The sequence below is a fragment of the Felis catus genome, chromosome C1 (assembly GCF_018350175.1).
Source record: "Felis catus isolate Fca126 chromosome C1, F.catus_Fca126_mat1.0, whole genome shotgun sequence".
Classification (NCBI taxonomy): domain Eukaryota; kingdom Metazoa; phylum Chordata; class Mammalia; order Carnivora; family Felidae; genus Felis; species Felis catus.
Genome location: NC_058375.1, coordinates 55,302,818 through 55,321,003, shown reverse-complemented (window position 1 = coordinate 55,321,003; position 18,186 = coordinate 55,302,818). Strand labels below are relative to the sequence as shown.

Sequence of the window (18,186 nt, the reverse complement as noted above, 5' to 3'; positions counted from 1 at the left end):
ACTCTATCAAAATTAAAGCTTCTGATCTTTGAAAGAATGCTAAAAGGATGGAAAAAGAAACCATACAGTGGGAAAAATTATTTATAAAGCAAACATCTGATAAAGTACTTATAACCAAAATATATAAACAATTCTCAAAACAATATTAAGACAACTTCATATTTAAAATGAACAAAACATTTGAGCAAATACTTCAACAAAGTACATATACAGATAGCAAATGAGCACATCAAATGACAATCTGCATTAGTCATTAGGAAATGCAGATTGAAACTATGAGATACTGTTGTACACCTATTAGAATAGCTAAAATTAAAAGACTGATCATACCAAATGTGGGCAAGTATGTGGAGGAAAAATTCTCATACACTGCTAGTAGGAATGAAAAATGAAAAACCATTTGGCACTTTATTCAATGCTAAATATATACCTACTATATCATCCAGCCATTCCACATCTAGGTATCTACTCAAGAGAAAAGAAAGTATCAGTTTATATAAAAACTATACACAAATGTTTATAGCAGCTTTGCTTATAATAGCCACACAATGGAAATAAGCTTATATAATTTTAACAAATGGGTACTATATTATCTCAGGCTGTCATAACAAAGTATTATAGACTGGATGGCTTATAAACAAAGAAATTTATGTCTTACAGTTCTGGGGCTGGAAGCCCAAGATTAGAATGCCAGCATGGTTGGGTTCTAGTGAGGACCTTCTTCCAGGTTGCAGACTGCTAAATTTTCAAGTTATCCTCAGTATATTCTCAGTGTATTACATGGTGGAAAGTGATTTAGCTAGTTCTGGCCTCTTTTCAGAAGGGTACTAATCCCATTCATGAGGTCTCAACCTTCATGACCTAATTACCTTTCAGAGGTTCTACCTTCCAATACCATCACATTGGGATTAGGAGACCAATATGAATTTGGGGTGTATACAAACATTAAGTCCATAACAATGACATATTATTATATATACATTATATGTATTATGTGTATATTATACATACATATATACAATACATACATATTATATATTATTACGATACATAAAAGCCCATCTCAGGGGCTCAGATCATGACCAGGGCTGAAATCAAGTCAGATACTTAACCAACTGAGCCACACAGGTGCCCCAAAATAAATAAATAAACATTTTTTTTAGAAAGTACTTAGAGCTAATAAATTCAGCAAGTTGTAGGATGGAAAATTAACACACAAAAATTAGTTGTGTCTATACACTAGCAATGAATAATCCAAAAGAATTAAGAAAAAAGATTTCCATTTACAGCATATCAAAAATAATAAAAATGCTTAGGAATAAACTTAACTAAGAAAGTGAAAAATGTACACTGATAACTACAAAAATTGCTGAAATAAATGAAAGGAGATGATAAATGGGAAAACATCCCTTGTTTATACATCGGAATATTTCTTAAGATGTCAATACCACCCAAAACAAGATACAGATTCAATGCAATCCCTCTCAAATCCTCAATGATATTTTTTTGTGGAATTAAAAAATCTATTTTAAAACTCATATGGAATATTAAGAGACCCCGAATTGCCAAAACAATCTTAAAACAGAACCACAAAGTTGGAGGTCTCACACCTCCTGATTTCAAAACTTACTATGAAACTGTAGTAATCAATGTAGCGTAGTACTAGCATAAAGACAGACACATAAACCAATAGAAAACAACAGAGGACCCCTACAAATATGTTCAAATGACTTTCAGCAAGGATGCCAATTCTGTGCAATGGGGAAAGGACAGTCTTTTCAACAAAGATGTTAGGAAAATTAGATATCTACATGCAAAAGAATGATGTAGGACTCTTATATACAAAAATAACTCAAAACGTATCAAGCTCTTATATCTACAACACTAAAATTCTTAGAAGAAAGCATAGGGAAAAACTTTTGACACTGGTTTGGCAATGATTTCTTAGATAGAATACCAAAAGCATATACAGCAAAAGAAAAAAATGGATATAATGAACTACATCAAACATTAGAAACCTTTGCATCATAGGACACAACACAATGAAAAGCAACCTATGGGATGAGGAAAATATATTTGAAAATCTGATAAGGGGTTAATATTCAGAATATACAAAGGACTCCTACAACTCAACAACAAACAAATAAGTGGCGCAATTAAAAAATAGACAAAGTACTTGATACTTTTCAAAAGAAGATCTACAAATAGCCAACAGCACTTGAAAAAATGCTCAACATCACTAATCATTAGGAAACTGCAGATCAAAACCACAATAAGATATCACCTAAGGCTCATTACCATGGCTTAAAAAAAAAAAAAATGGAAAAGAACAAATGTTGGTGAATATACTGAGAATTTGGAAACTTTGTGCACTGTTGACAGAAATGTGTAATGGTGTAGTTGCTGTGGAAAACAGTGTTGTGATTCCTCAAAAAATTAAAAATAGACCTATCAGGGGTACCTGGTAGCTCAGTAGGTTGAGCATCTGACTCTTGATTTTAACTTAGGTCATGATCCCAAGGTTGTGGGATTGAGCCCATATCAGGCTCTGTGCTGAGTTTGGAGTCTGCTTGAGATGTTCTCTCTCCTCCTTCTAGTTCCTCCCTCCCTCTCAAAAAATTAGAAAATAAAAATACCAATAAATAAAAAATATATGTATAGAATTACCATATGATCCAGTAATTCCACTTCTTGGTCTATATCCAAAAGAATTGAAAGTAGAAGCTTGAACAGATACTTGTACACCTATATTCATAGCAGCATTATTCACAATAGCTAAAAGGTGGAAGCAACCCAAGTTTCCATCAGCAGATGATGAATAAACAAAATTTGATACACACACACACACACACACACACACACACACACACACTGGAAAATTTTTAGCTTCAAAAAGAAATGAAGTTCCAACACATGCTAGGGTATAGATGATCCTTGAATATATTATGTTAATTGAAATAAGCCAGTAACAAAGGGGAAGATACTGTGTGATTCCTCTTATATGAGATACCTAGAGTAGTCAAATTCAGAGGCAGAAAGAATATGGCTACTGGGAGGAGCATTTTCAATATCAAACATTGACCTCAGAGAATAGTCCCTGAAAGCAGCCACAATTTGATTGGATTAGAGAATTTGTGCCCCAGGGCATTGAAAACAATAGAACAGCCAGCTGGCAGTTAGTGAAGTTTAACAGCTCAGTGTGGATGGGGTGAGAGTAGTAGAAAGGGGGCTCCTGGGTGGCTCAGTCTGTTGGGAATTTGACTCTTGATTTTGGCTCAGGTTATGACCCCAGGGTCATGGAATTGAGCCCTGTGTCATGCTCTGTGCTGAACATGGAGCCTTCTTGATATTTTCTCTCTCTCTCTCTCTCTCTCTCTCTCTCTCTCTCTCTCTCAACCCCCCCTCCCTCCTCCCTTCCCCCTTTGTCCCTCTCCCCTTCCTCTAAAAATAAAAAATAAATCTTTAAAAAAAGAAGTATAGTAGAGAGCCCTAATAGTACCTTTGTCACTCCAGGATGGTTTGGGGCATACCCAAAGCTATTTGCCCCTGAGAAGCACAATTAACATTGTGTGGGGTTAAGTGTTGGGGTTGCGGGGGGGGGGGGGGGGGGCATACTAGTCCTTCAGCTGCATTAGCAAAGTACCACAAACTATATGACTTAAAACAATAGAAATTCATTGTCTCATAGTTCTGGAGGACAGAAATCTGAAATCAACGTGTTAGCATGAACATGCACTCTCTGAATATGATAAGAACGGATCTGTTTCCCTTCTAGCTCTGGTAGTCATAGAAATTTCTTGGTTTGTAGATCTATCACTCCAATCCTCCGTCTTCATATTGTGTTCTCCCCGTGTGTTTTCATAATGTCTTACCTCTATGTATATCTGTGTCAAAATTTTCCCTTTTTATAAAGACATCAGTCATACTGGATTAGGGCTTACCCTAATGATCTCATCTTAACTTGCTTAAGTCTGCAAAAACCCTATTTTCACAATCTGAGGTACTGGGGATTAAGACTTCAACATGTCTTTGTGGGGCGACACAGTTCAACCCATTATGGGGAAATAAATCGCACTAAAATAATCCAGGTAATCACTAAACAAATGAACAAGTAAATAGCAATAACAAGTTTTAGAAAGGAAGGAGATATCAGTACCTAGAGAAAAATATGACCCATATTTAAGAAAAAAATACAGGCAATTGAAACTGTGGGAAGAACCAGATGTCAGATTTAACAAAAAGAGATTTAAAAGAAATCACTATAAATGTCTTCATAGAACCAAAGAAACCATGAATAAAGAAGTAAAAGAAGGTCTGATGACCATCACATCCAATAGAAAATATCAATAAAGAGGCTCAACCTCACTGATCAACAGGGAAATACAAATAAAAACTACAATGAGATATCACCTCACACCTGTCAGAATGGCTAAAATCAACAACAAAAGAAACAACTCTTTTTGGCAAGGATGTGGAGAAAGGGCAACCCTCTTGCACTGTTGGTAGGATTGCAAACTGGTATAGCCACTCTAGAAAACAGTATGGAGATTCCTCAAAAAGTTAAACATAGAGCTTCCCTACAGTCCAGCAATTGCACTGCTAGGTATTTACCCAAAGAACACAAAAATACTAATTCAGAGGGATACATGTACCCAGATGTTTATAGCAGCATTATCTACAATAGCTAAATTATGGAAACAGCCCAAGTGTCCATTGATTGATGAATGGATAAGGAAGATGTGAGGTATATGTGTGTGTGTGTGTGTGTGTGTGTATAAATATATTCATATATATATATATGAATTCATATATATTCATATTCATATTAATTCATATGAATTCATATATATATGAATATTACTCAGAAATCACTCAGCCGTAAAAAAAAAAAAAAAAAATAATGAAATCTTGCCATTTGCAATGACCTGGTTGGAGCTAGAGAGTATTATGCTAAGTGAAATAGGTCCAGTCAGAGAAAGACAAATACTATATGATTTCACCTGTGAAATTTATGAAACAAAACAAATGACTAAAGGAGGAAAAAAAAAGAGAGAGGGGGGCAAGCCAAGAAAGAGTCTCTGAACTATGGAAAACAAACTGATGATTATCAGAAGGGAGGTTGGGGGGGGAGAGGTTAAATAGGTGATGGGGATTAAGGAGTGTACTTGTAATGAGCACCAAGTATTGTATGGAAATATTGAATCACTATATTGCACACCTAAAGCTAATATTACACTGTATGTTAACTAACTGGAATTTAAGTAACTTTTTAAAACTGTTGTATAGTCAAAAGTTCCTAAGAAAATTGATTTTACAAGTTCTCATCATAACAAAAAAAAATTTTTGTAACTATGTGAAGTGATGGACGTTAAGTAAACTTATTATTGTAATCATTTTGCAATATACGTATATCAAATCATTATGCTATACCCTAAAACGATTCTATCTTATGTAACAATTATATCTCAATTAAAAATAAATAAATAAATAAACTAAAATACTGTTTCTGGGTTGCACCAAAAAGGAATTATAAAAAGAACCAAATGGAAATTCTGGAGTTGAGAAAAAAGTACATTAATCAAAATTTTAAAAATTCACTAGAGGAACTAAATAATAGATTTTAACTGTCAGAAGGAAGAATTAGCAAACTTGAGGATAGATCAATAGAGATTATGCAAGCCAAAAACAGAGTGGAAAAAAGAATGAAGAAAAATGAATGGATCCTCTGAGAGGGTAATACCAACCAAAAGCAATAGAATTCAGATTCTTCTCAAATACACATGGAACATTTTCCAGTTTAGTCCCTATGTTAGGCCACAGAATGAGTCTTAATTGAAAAGAAATGAAATCATATCAACCATCTTTTCCAGCCACAGTATTAGAAAACTAGACGTTAATTACACAAAGCAAACTGGAAAGTTCAACAATATGTGGAGACTAAACAACTTGCTACTGAATAACTAATGGGTCATAGAAGAAATCAAAAGAGAAATCAAAAAATACCATGAGATGGGTGAAAGTGGAAATATACCAACATTTGTGGGATGCAGCAAAAGCAGGTCTAAGAAGGAAGTTCACAGAGATAAATACCTACTTCACAAAACAAAGAGTCTCAACTTAATTTTACACCTCAAAGAACTAGAAAAAGAACGAATGAAGCCCAAAGTTAACAGAAGGAAAGAATTAACCGATGAGAGCAGGAATGAATGAAACAGAGATGAAAAGAAAATAGAGAAGGTCAATGAAACTAAAAGCTGTTTTTTTGAAAAGATAAAAAAATTGACAAATGTTTAACTATACCCACCAAGAAAAAAAAGAGAGGAAATTCAAATAAAATTAGGTTCAATGAATAAAATCAGAATGAAAGAGATGTTGCAACTGATACCACAGAAATACAAAAGATCGTAAGATAATATTATGAATAAATATATGCCAACAAATTGGACAACCTAGAAGAAATGCATAAGTCTCTAGAAATAAACAACCTATCAAGACTGAAATATAATGAAATAGAAAATCTGAACAGTCCAATTACTACTAACAAGATTGAATTGGCAATCAAAAATCCCCAACAAACAAAAGTCTAGGATCAGACAGCTTCACTGGTGAATTGTACCAAACATTCAAAGAATTAATATCAGTCCTTCTCAAACTTTTCCAAAAAGTGGAAGGAGAGAAAACTCTTCCAAACTCTTTATATGAGGCCAGTATTACCCCAATATCAAAACCAAATGACACCACAAGAAAAGAAAAACACCAATATCCCTGATGTTTTAGATACAAAATCCTAAACAAAATATTGGCAAACCAAATTCAACATATAGATGTTAAAAGGATTATAGATCATGTTCAAGTAGGATTTATTCCATGGTTGCAAGGATGGTTTAACTTAACACTCACAAATCAGTCAATGTGATATGCCACATCAATGAAATAAAGGATAAAAATCATATGATCATCTCAATAGATGCAGAAAAAGCATTTGACAAAATTCAACATCCATTTATGATAAAAACTCTACAAATCAGGAATAGAGGGAATGTATCTCAACATAATTAGACTGTATATATACTCAATGGTAAAAAGCTGAAAACTTTTTCTCTAAGATCAAGAAAACAATAAGGATGCTCACTCTTGCCACTTTTATTCAACATATTCTGGAGGTCCTACCCAGAGTAATTAGTCAAGGAAAAGAAATAAAAGGTATCCAAGTTAGGAAGGAAGAAGTAAAACTGTTACTGTTTATAAATGACGTGATATTATATATAGAAAATCCTAAAGACTCCACCAGAAACTATTAGATTACTAAATAAATTCAGTAAATTCACAGGATATAAAATTAACACACAGAAATCTGTTGCTTTTCTACACATTAATATCTAGTGCTCAGAGAGAGAAATTAAGAAAACAATCTTACAATTGCATCTAAAAGAATAAATACCTAGAAATAGGGGCGCCAGGGTGGCTCAGTCAGCTAAGCGTTTGACTTTGGCTCAGGTCATGATCTCATGGTTCAGTTTGTGGATTCGAGCCCTGCGTCGGGCTGCGTGCTGACAGCTCAGAGCCTGGAGCTTGCTTGCTTCAGATTCTGTGTCTCCCTCTCTCTCTGCCCCTCCCCCGCTCATGCTCGCTCTCTCTCTCTCTCTCTCTCTCTCTCTCTCTCTCTCTCTTGCTCTGAAAAATAAACATTAAAAAAATTAAATACCTAGAAATAAATTTAATAGAGGTAAAAGATCTGTATATTGAACACTACAAGACAGTAATGAAAGAAATTGAAGAAGATACAAATGCATGGAAAAATATTCCATGCTTATGAATTGGAAGAATCAGTATTGTTAAAATGTCTACACTATCCAAAACAGTCCACAGATTCAGTGCAATTGCTATCAAAGTTTCAATGGCATTTTTCACAGAATAGAATCTTAAATTTTGTATGAAGCAACAAAGACCCTGAATAGCTAAAGCAGTCTTAGAAAAAAGCTGGAGACATCACCCTCTCTGATTTCAATGTATATTACACAGCTATAGTAATTAAAACAGTATGGTATTTGCACATGAACACATAGATCAAAAACAGATACATAGATCAATGGAACTGAATAGAGAGCCCAGAAATAAACCCACACATATATGACTAATTAATTTATAATCAAAGAGCAAAGTATACATTGGGGAAAAAAACAGTATCTTCAATAAGTAGAGTTAGGAAAACTGGAAAGCCAGAATGAATCTGGACCATTATTTATACCATACACAAAAATTAACTCAAAATGGATTAAAAACTTGAATGTAAGACCTGTATTTCTGTATGTGTTAAATTTCATAATTGAAAAGATTAAGAATTAGGCAAAAACAAACAGAAATATATAAAAATTGGGAAATGTTTATTAATAAAATATTGAATGAATAATAGTGATTTTTTAAATTTATAGATTAAAATTAAATATACAAAAATATTAACAATCTGCATGAATTCTCTCTACATTTCTAAATTTCCCTGATATTAATATACATTGCTTATATATAACATATATTACTCATATATATTCATGTAAAAACATGAATAAGACTTTTGAAAAGTAGGCCTAGTTAAGAAACCTTTTAAGCATAAAAACTTTTATTCAATTTTTCATGTTTATTTCAACCTAGAAACATTATACTTATTTTTTTTCCTACCACTTTTTTTTGTTTTCTAGGGCCTATTTATTCAAAACCCTCCACCATTTTTTTTTTTTTTTTACTTTTTCATTTTAAATAATGATTTTCCACAGGTAATTGATGCACATGGAGTTGATGTCACTCCCCGACCTCTTTACCATCCAGATCCACATACAGGTACAGCAAAGCCAAATAAACTACTGACATCACGAGAAGGATCATTTGCAGCAGAATTTATATCTTCTTATAGCCTTTATCAGAATACATTAAATCCTAGTATGTTAGGGCACTTTACAAGGTAGAGTATACAATTCTATTGTTCTTTTTTATATCACATGTGCTGTCTTTTCATTTAAGTTGTATGTATGTAACTTAGATGTCAGTTGTCTTTGGTCTCCCACCTGCACTCTATGTTAGTGTGCCATCTATGTTCCCCTCATGTTTTACTTAGGTGTAGAGGTTTGCATGTCTTAAGAGTTCTCCAATACTCGGGGCGCCTGGGTGACTCAGTTGGTTAAGTGTCCGACTTCATGATCTCATGATCTCATGGTTTCTGAGTGCAAGCACCGCCTCAGGCTCTGTGCTGATGGCTCAGAGCCTGGAGCCTGCTTCAGATCCTGTGTCTCCTTCTCTCTCTGCCCACTACCCCCCACCCCCACTTGTGCTCTGTCTCTCAAAAATAAATAAATGTAAAAAAAAATTAAAGAATAAGAATAAAAAAGAGTTCTCCAACACTCACACCAAACATTTCTGAGAGAATATATGGGTTTTATACAAGTTTTCTTGAGGAACCAAAAGATGAGGCTAATCACATACCTACAGACGTATTTCTTCTGTTTCTTTTATGCTACAACTTATGGGAAGAAGCAGCTCCGCTCCCCCAATATCCCATGTAAATCCATGTTCTCCTAGGGTTTGATTTATCTTTTGTTTCATAATTTTTTTATAAATGAAATGTTATGCATGTGTTATGTAGACACTTTATGTAAGCAAAGTGAAATTTTATTAATGTTTATGGTAGAGAAATTCAGAATGTTTGCAATAATTAAACAGTATGTCCTAAAATAATCTAAAGATTATGGGGAAATATTTGAGTGTGTAATTTTCCATTTGACCAATTAAAAGTTCCAGAAGTTAACTAAGCACATTTTAGGAGAAAATATGCTGCTCTAGAGTCTGACTCAAAATTTGCATGCAGTAGCCATAGGAGAGCTCTGTAAAACAAAGAATATTCCAGTAAACTGTATCTACCCTTTAAAAAAAATTTTACTTACCTATTTTTGAGAGAGAGAGAGCACAAGTAGGGGAAGAGAAGAGCAGAGAAGAGAGAGAGAGGAAAACACAGAATACAAAGTAGGTTCCAGGCTCCAAGCTGTTAACACAGAGCCAAACTCAGGGCTCAAACTTACGAACTGTGAGATTGATGACCTGAGCCGAAGTCGGATGCTTAACCGACTGTGCCACCCAGGCGCCCCCACTGTACCTACCTTTTTGAGGACAAGTTGTACCTATAAGTAGAAAGGGGAGAAAAGTATATAATATTACGAAATTGTTGTTTACATGTTTAAAGAAATTATTTTTGTATTCAATGTATTGATTTCCCAACCAGTACATAGATTTTCTCTTAATTAAATCTTGAGAGGGCCTTTATAAAATTGAATAAATCACATTTAAGATGGGATTTGAGTGAAGAGCAGAAAATTGGTGAAAAATGAAAGGAAGAATGTTCTAGGCTGAGACTCTAAAGTAAGAGAGTGCCAAAAGATTGAGGAACTTAAAAAGGGGGTAGGATGGAGGAAATGTGATAAATGAAGATGGAGAGACTGGATAGGTAAGCTGTATTTTAGCTTTTTATTCTAAATATATTGGGAATCCATCACAGGACTTTGGACATAGGTTTGACATGTTTTATCCCTAAATTATATTTATAATGACTTTTTTTTAATAACGACTTTTTACTTAAGGAATATTACAAATCAGCTTGATGTTTAAAGAAGTAGTTTACTTTTATCAATTTTTCTTATATGATTATAGGATATTTGATTTCTCAATAGGATGTTTTTGTTCATGTATTCAATTACCCATAAGAACATCTAAATAAATGAATAATTTTGTTTTTCATTATTAAAGGTCAGTTTTAGGAAGCAGCATAGTTTCTAAGTCAAGTGTATCTACTACTGAATCAATAGCAGAAGACCTAGAAGAACCATCCTATAAACGAGAAAAATTGACTAGTTTTACAGGTAATGAAAATGTGATCATTTATTTCAGTATCAGTCCCTTATTTCTTTAGCAAATATACTTATTATTTGTCAGGTACTTGAGATAAAAGAACTCTGGTAATGATTTCTAAATGCTGGCCAGAGGGGTAGCTACGTGAGAATTACCAGAGTAGTATCAATGTTCCCAAGGTGAGAATCTTGTACCACCAGCCTCAGGAATCACAGATCCTGTTTGAGAAGTGCTTTGCTTCTAGGGCACCTGGGTGGCTCAGTCAGTTAAGCCTCTGACTTTGGCTCAGGTCATGATCTCATAGTTGAAGAGTTGGAGCCCCACATCGGGCTCTGTGCTGACCACAGAGCCTGGAGCTTAGAGCCTGGAGCCTGCTTCAGATTCTGTGTGTCCCTCTCTCTCTGCCCCTCCCTGCTTGCACTCTATCTCTCTCTCTCTCTGAAATAAACATTAAAAAAATTTTTTTAGGAGTGCTCTGCTTCTAACTCAGGAGATAAGTCATTCTGTTACACTGTGATCAGTGCCATAATAGGACATATGCAGAGTGTGATGGGAGCACTTTGAATGGAAAGATTAACACCTTTGAGGTGGGAAAAAGAAAAGAATTAACAGAGAACATTATTGACTTTTGACTTGAGTTTTTAAAGATGATTAATAATTTATCAGGAGAACAAATAGGGGTGGCTTCTTCCAAGCAGAACATAAAACATGAGGTAAAGGATTATGAAAGTAAAGGTAAAAAAAAATGAGGAAATAATGGATGATCAAAAGTGGTGGGTGAAGTGGGTACCTACTTGAGGAACGCTTGCCTTGGAGTGCAGTAAGAATGTGTCTTCCGCTAAGATGATAATGAAGGATTAATGAAAATATTCATAAGGTTGGAAAAGTGCTTCATAGACTCTTTGGTGTTAAGATATGTAACAGGAATACTTCTGACAACAAGTAATGCCCAACTACCATTGGCTTAAATAATCATTTATTTTTCTCACATTAAAAGAACTTAAAAGGTAGATAGCTTTTGGATCGGAACCTGTGGCTTAACTGTGAGACTCTAGATTGGCGACTCTGCTGTTCTCTTTCCTTAAGCCTTTTCTTCTTCCTTCTTGCTTCATGGTCTCAAAATATCTGCCCCAGCTCTGGATATTATATGCACATTAAAAGCAGAAAGGAGAAAGGCAATAGCTCCAGCCATATCACTTTTATTTATCAGGAAAGTAAAAGTTTCCCCAGGAAAGTCTTCTTTCCTATGTATTTCTACTGTTATCTCATTGCCCAGAACTCTGTCACATGGTGACCCCTAGCTTCAAGAGAGGCTAGGAAACTAAACACTTGATTTTCTTAATGGAAAAGGGAAGGGGGAAAGGCAAGGGAAGGGGGAAAGCCTTACCAATGAAAACTTGGCAATCAGCAGTGTCTGCTGCAGGAGGGAAGATCATCCTCTCAGAGATAGACAAGGAGCATTGGATTATTATTGTAATCTTCCCCAGACTCAGAGGGATTGAATCCCTCTGAAGGGATTGAATACATCTCACAATATGGTCTGTTCTTTGACCACATAAAAGCCACCTGCAATATATGACCCATCATATTTTGGTAAAATGATAATTAAAATAGCAATTAGTAAATGATTTTTATTAAATCGTGTATTTTAGATTTACGAGTTGTGAGGGCAACACCTGGAAAAATTGTAACAAAAGAAGACCTAGAAAAGACTATAGAGATAATACTCACAGAGACGGAAACACTAAGATTTTTTAACCTACCGACAGTCATGGTTTCTGTAGAATCTGAAGAAGCTATGAAAGTAAGGTATGTATGGCTCAATTGTCTATATTGCTTCTGTAATTTAAATGCTAAGTCAGAGGTTCCTATCCTTGTTTCTGTTTTGGGGCATTCCTGGATAAATACTGGTGGCATATGTGCTTGGTGAAGTTCTATATAAAGTTATATATGTGCCTTATGAAATGATATGAAAAGTGTTTGTGGGTTTTTTTTTGAAAACTATTTATGTTGTATGTACTTTTTTCTAGAGGAAGAACCCATAGGTTTACCATTCTCTTTAAGAAATGGGTACACTACTAAGTCAAATAATAAAAGAAATAAAGGAAGCTTCCAAGTCTCAATAAAGGTTTTAATGATATTTTTTTTCTTTTATGCATATGTAAGTTATTTCCAGTTTAAAAGAAAGGACTGGGGTGCCTGGGTGGCTCAGTAGGTTAAGCAATTGACTCTTGATTTTGGCTCAGGTCATGATTTCATAGTTTGTGGGATCAAGCCCAGCATAGGGCTCTGTGCTGACAGTGTGGAGCCTGCTGGGGATTCTGTCTCCCTCTCTCTCTGCCCCTTCCCCAGTCATGCTCTCCCTCTCTCTCTCTCTCCCTCAAAATAAATAAATAAAACATTTTATAAAAATAAAAATAAAAAAATAAAAAGAAAGGCCTGACATTTTTATATTCAAAACTTAAGTAAAAATATGTTATTGGAAAATAACTGAATTTACTATATTAGAGCAGATTTTCCATTGCCCCTTATTAATGAATTCAAATAGATCATTAGTTTTTGCCTCATTTATTTTGCCTCATTAAGGATTGTTATGCCTTTTTGGGAGAATTTGGGAGAATTGATCCCTTTATCATTACATAATGCCCCTCTATAATGCCCCTCTGATAATTTGCCTTGCTCTGAAGTCTGCTCTGTCTGAAATTAATTTAGCTACTGTAAACAGATTTTTCAGATTTTTGGGGTGCCTGGGTGGTTCTGTTCGTTGGGTGTCCGACTTTTGATTTCAGCTTGTGTTGTTGATCCCAGGTGCTGGGCCTGGAGCCTGCTTGAGATTCTCTCTCTCTTTATTCCTCTGCCCCTCTCCTGTGCTCACGCTCTCTTCTTTCAAAAATAAAAAAATATATATACATTATTAATATAGTTATTCAGATTATTTAGATTCAAATATAATTTGAATATGATTCAAAGTACTAAAAATCTATCATTAAAATATTTTTAGGATATTATTCTTACCCAAATATAAAATATCCTAGAATTATTTGGACTATAATATATAGTACAAGTAGATCCTGAATAACACACTTTGAAATTCTTAAGACATAAGGGAAAGCTCTTAACACCAGAAAAAGGAAAGGAGCAAATAACAAATGGATAGATAAGTGATCTGAAATCAGAGATGGAGAGATGCTAGAAGCAAACGTTAAAATTAACACACGGATCTAGAGTCCAGCAGGCCTTGGACCCCCACAAATTAAGAGAACTAAAAGAGACATTTTTGTATTAAGCAAAATCCTTAAAAGGATTTCAGTTATCTCAAGTGATCCCAGGTTTCAAAGCTAATATCATAAGCAAACATGAATTTTCTCTGGAGGAAAGCATATCCCATTTAGACTCAAGATTCCCTCAGATTGAGTTTGGTGAAAAATACACCAAACCAATAAAAAAGTACTATGAATGAGAATTAAAAGAAATAACAGACCAGAGATCTACACCCTGAGGACTATGGATAATGAGATATTAGGACTCTATTATGAGATATAGAATGTAAAATATATGTGAAATATTTAAATAAAAGATAGTGTTAACACCTCACTAACATCAAGAAACTATCAAAATGATGACTCATATTTGCAAAAACATCTAAAAAGAACTTTAAAATAAAGTATATTTATATAATTGTTGAAGTAAAACAGAAAACATTGAATTTAAACAAGACATAATTAAACAGATTTAATAAATTGAAACATAGATCTGGATAAATTCTACAAAATAAACCTTGGAAAGAAAAATGTGATATAAAGTATGAAAGAGAAGTTAAAAAAAGAAATTGACAATAGAATAAAGGTCTAAAATGCACCTGGTTTGTTCCAAAATATCAAAGTACGAAGAATGGAGGAGATAAACTATTCGAAGAGAGTGGGTAAGGATGTTCCCAAGCTATTAAGACACCATTTTACGGAAATGAATAAATAAAAAGAAATCCACAAAAAAGAAATGCACTTGGTGCATTATATTGATACTCCAGAATACCAAATACTAAACAAAGATTTTACTTTTTATTTTTTTTATCAGTGTTTATTTATTTTGAGATGGAGAGAGAGCAAGTAGGGGAGAGGCAGAGAAAGAGAGAGGGGGACAGAGGATCCAAAGTGGGTTCCCTGCTGACGGCAGAGATCCCGATGCAGGACTCCAAACCTGCAAACCGTAAGATCATGACCTGAGCTAAAGTTGGATGCTTAACTGACTGAGCCACCCAGGCACCCCCAAAAGAAGATTTTAAAAACAGAAGGAAAAAAGAAAAAAAAATCATCTACAGAGAAATAATTAAACCAACAGCATTACTAGGGACAAAGAAGATCACTTTATAATGATAGGAAGGTATAATAATTTTAATCTTGAATACTCCTAATACAATAACCTCAACGTATATGAAGCAAAAATTAGAAACTTGTTAAGTATAAGTAGGTGTGTTAAACTTGCTTCTCTTAATTACTGTATGTCAACCAGATATAAAATTCACATAGATATAGAAAATTTGAACCAAAGACATAATTTAATGATCACATATAAAACTCTGCATTCAATAGAGAATACACACTCTTCAAGCACACACCAATTATTTTTAAAAATCATTCATGCACAAGACCATGAAACAAGGTTTCAAAAATTCCAAAGAAATAGTATCATACAAACTCAATTCTCTGACCACAAATAGAATTAAGTTAAAAATTAATAACAAATCTCAATTAAAACACAGACACACATTCAGATACACATTTGGAGGTTAAAAAGCACATTTTCTAAATTCCTTATGAACCAAAGAAGAAATCATAATTGGAATTTAAGAAATACTCAGAAGTAAATAATTATTAAAATAGCACATACCTACAGGATGGCACAAATGTAGTACTCTGAAGGAAATTTATAGCTTTCAGTGTTTATAGCAGAGTTCATAAAAACTGTGTGAAGATAGTGCCAGTATGTCGTTGGGCACTGAAAGTAGTAACGATGCTGGGAGGTATAGTAAGTAGAGTCTTTTGGAGGTAGTTTCGTGCAGTCTTTTCTTTTCTTTGTCATGTTTATTTTTGAGAGAGAGGGACAGAGCACACGTGGGGGGAGGGGCAGAGAGAGAAGGAGACACAGAATCTGAAACAGGCTCCAGGCTCTGGACTGTCGCACAGGGCCCGACGGGGGCTCAAACTCATGAACCACGAGATCGTGACCTGAGCTGAAGTCGGATGCTAACTGACTGAGCCACCCAGGCGCTCCAAGTGCAGTCTTTTCCTAAGGAGTTTTTTGAACTCTCACTTCACATTTGGTGAAATCCACATTAAAGAAAGTAATTTTAAAGAGAAGGCATAATATAAAGAGATAATATCCGTGGCAATAATTTTTATTAATGAGTTGAATATACTTTATTTTTTATAGGCGGAGAAACAAGAATTATGAGACCCTTTGTAGAAATAGATTAGGCAATGATTTATATGCTGAAAGGATGATGCAGACTATTAATGGAGCACCAAAGAATAAAGATGTTCAGTGTGACAAAATCGTAAAAGAAGACAAAGGTAATTTATATTTCATTCTGCTTGATAAAGTACATATTTTAATATACATTCTTTGAGTCTGTCAGTTAACAAATACATGTTGAAATATATGAAGTAAAGATAGAAATACTTTGGTCAAATCACAATAGCAGCTAGGTCCTGTAATCTATAGCTTTTAGAACTTGACAAATAATGAGTAATAAATATAAATATAGATGATTTAGATAACATAATTATAATTTTGATATTTATAGAAACTCTATTATAGAATTTTGTACTCTTCAAATGTTTATGAAACATTTAGAGAAACTGATTGCTTAACCATAACTAATAACATTTAAAATGTGCCAGACACTATTCTAGGCCTTCCACATTTATTAACTGGTTTAATTCTCACAACAACACAATGAGGTAGGTACTATTGTTACTCTCCATTTTTGGAGGCAGAAACAAGCAAAGAGAAGTTAGCTAACTTGACCAACTTCACTCAGCTAGTATGGCACACAGTAATACCCTCAGACAGTCTGGTTCTAGAACCTGTGCTCTGTACTACACTTACTGTCTCTCAATGTTCATAAATTCATAACCCTGCATAGCCAAAAATTCTGTGAGGTAGGGCCAGAAAGGTAATTAGGTAAAAGTTATTAATTTTAATGGCTTTTGTTATTCAGCAAAATTATAAGCTAGGGTAACTTATAATTAGTAGGAAAGTTTTGTGGCATTCTTACTCACTCTCCCTACTCCCCTTCTCAGTGTGGTGATGGTCTTAAAGGCAACAGCCTGCCTTCCCAGTTTGAGACCCTGGCCTCTGGTTCCAGAGAAGCAGAGCAGACCTTACTCTCAAAGGATTTGGCTTCTTTGTTTTAACCTGCCTGGGAATACCTGAAGGACTGACCCAGAGCACTTGTTTTTGTTTTGTTTTGTTTTTTAACTAAGGACACACAGGTGGTAAAGCAGCTGTGCATATTGCATTCTCAACAAATATTGCAAAGTAAATGAACAACTCATCTCTCTTAGAGGCAAAAGAATACAATGGAGTCAAACAAGAAACACACTATAAGCCTGAGAGAAAACGCTAGGGAGGGAGATCTTTGGGAAATTAAGATATTAAAAAAGGCTTGTATATATAGGGAAATTTAGAAAGTCATGTGCATGCCTAGGACAAGATGAAAGCTCAGGAAAGACTTGAAAAGATCCTAAGCTTTCCCCTTTGGCTGATCTCAGGCTTAGTACAGGCAGGAAGTGAAGGCTAAGGCATAGATGTAAACAGCCTGGTTAAGCATTAAAGGAATACCTTAACATTGACCCACTCTACAAAGACCCAGAGAGGTTTTTTATCCTTTGTTTGTCTGTTTCTTTTCTTTTTCTTTTCTGTCTTGTTTTTTTCTGATGGACCGGTCGGGGAGGGTGGAGGAATTCAGATATTCAAGATCTCTGTCATGACACTTGCTGACCAAAAGCTTCTGCGATGATACATGACAAAGAATACAGACTTTATAAAAATAGTTTAGAAACATCACTAAGCAAACAAACAACAAGTACTCACAGCAAACTACAAAACAAACTCCAAGGAGCAAGAAGAATCTGATTTCCAGAGTTACCACATTATTATATTCAAAGTGTTCAGTTCTCAAAAAAAATTACAAAGGATAGAAAGAAATAAGAAAATATGGCCCATTTGAAGAATAAATTAACTGAAACTCTCCCTGTGGAAGTACAGACATTGTATTTATTAGCCAAAGACTTT

General features: G+C 34.5%; 1 protein-coding gene across 1 annotated transcript in view; it reads left to right on the top strand.

Annotated features, from left to right (window-relative positions):
- Window positions 1-18,186, top strand: part of DNAI4 (dynein axonemal intermediate chain 4) — an 88,419-nt gene that overhangs the window by 22,586 nt on the left and 47,647 nt on the right. Inside the window, 4 exon segments of the mRNA XM_003990166.5 lie at window positions 8,772-8,956; window positions 10,789-10,901; window positions 12,543-12,699; window positions 16,321-16,460. Coding sequence (XP_003990215.1) covers window positions 8,772-8,956; window positions 10,789-10,901; window positions 12,543-12,699; window positions 16,321-16,460 — 595 coding nt within the window.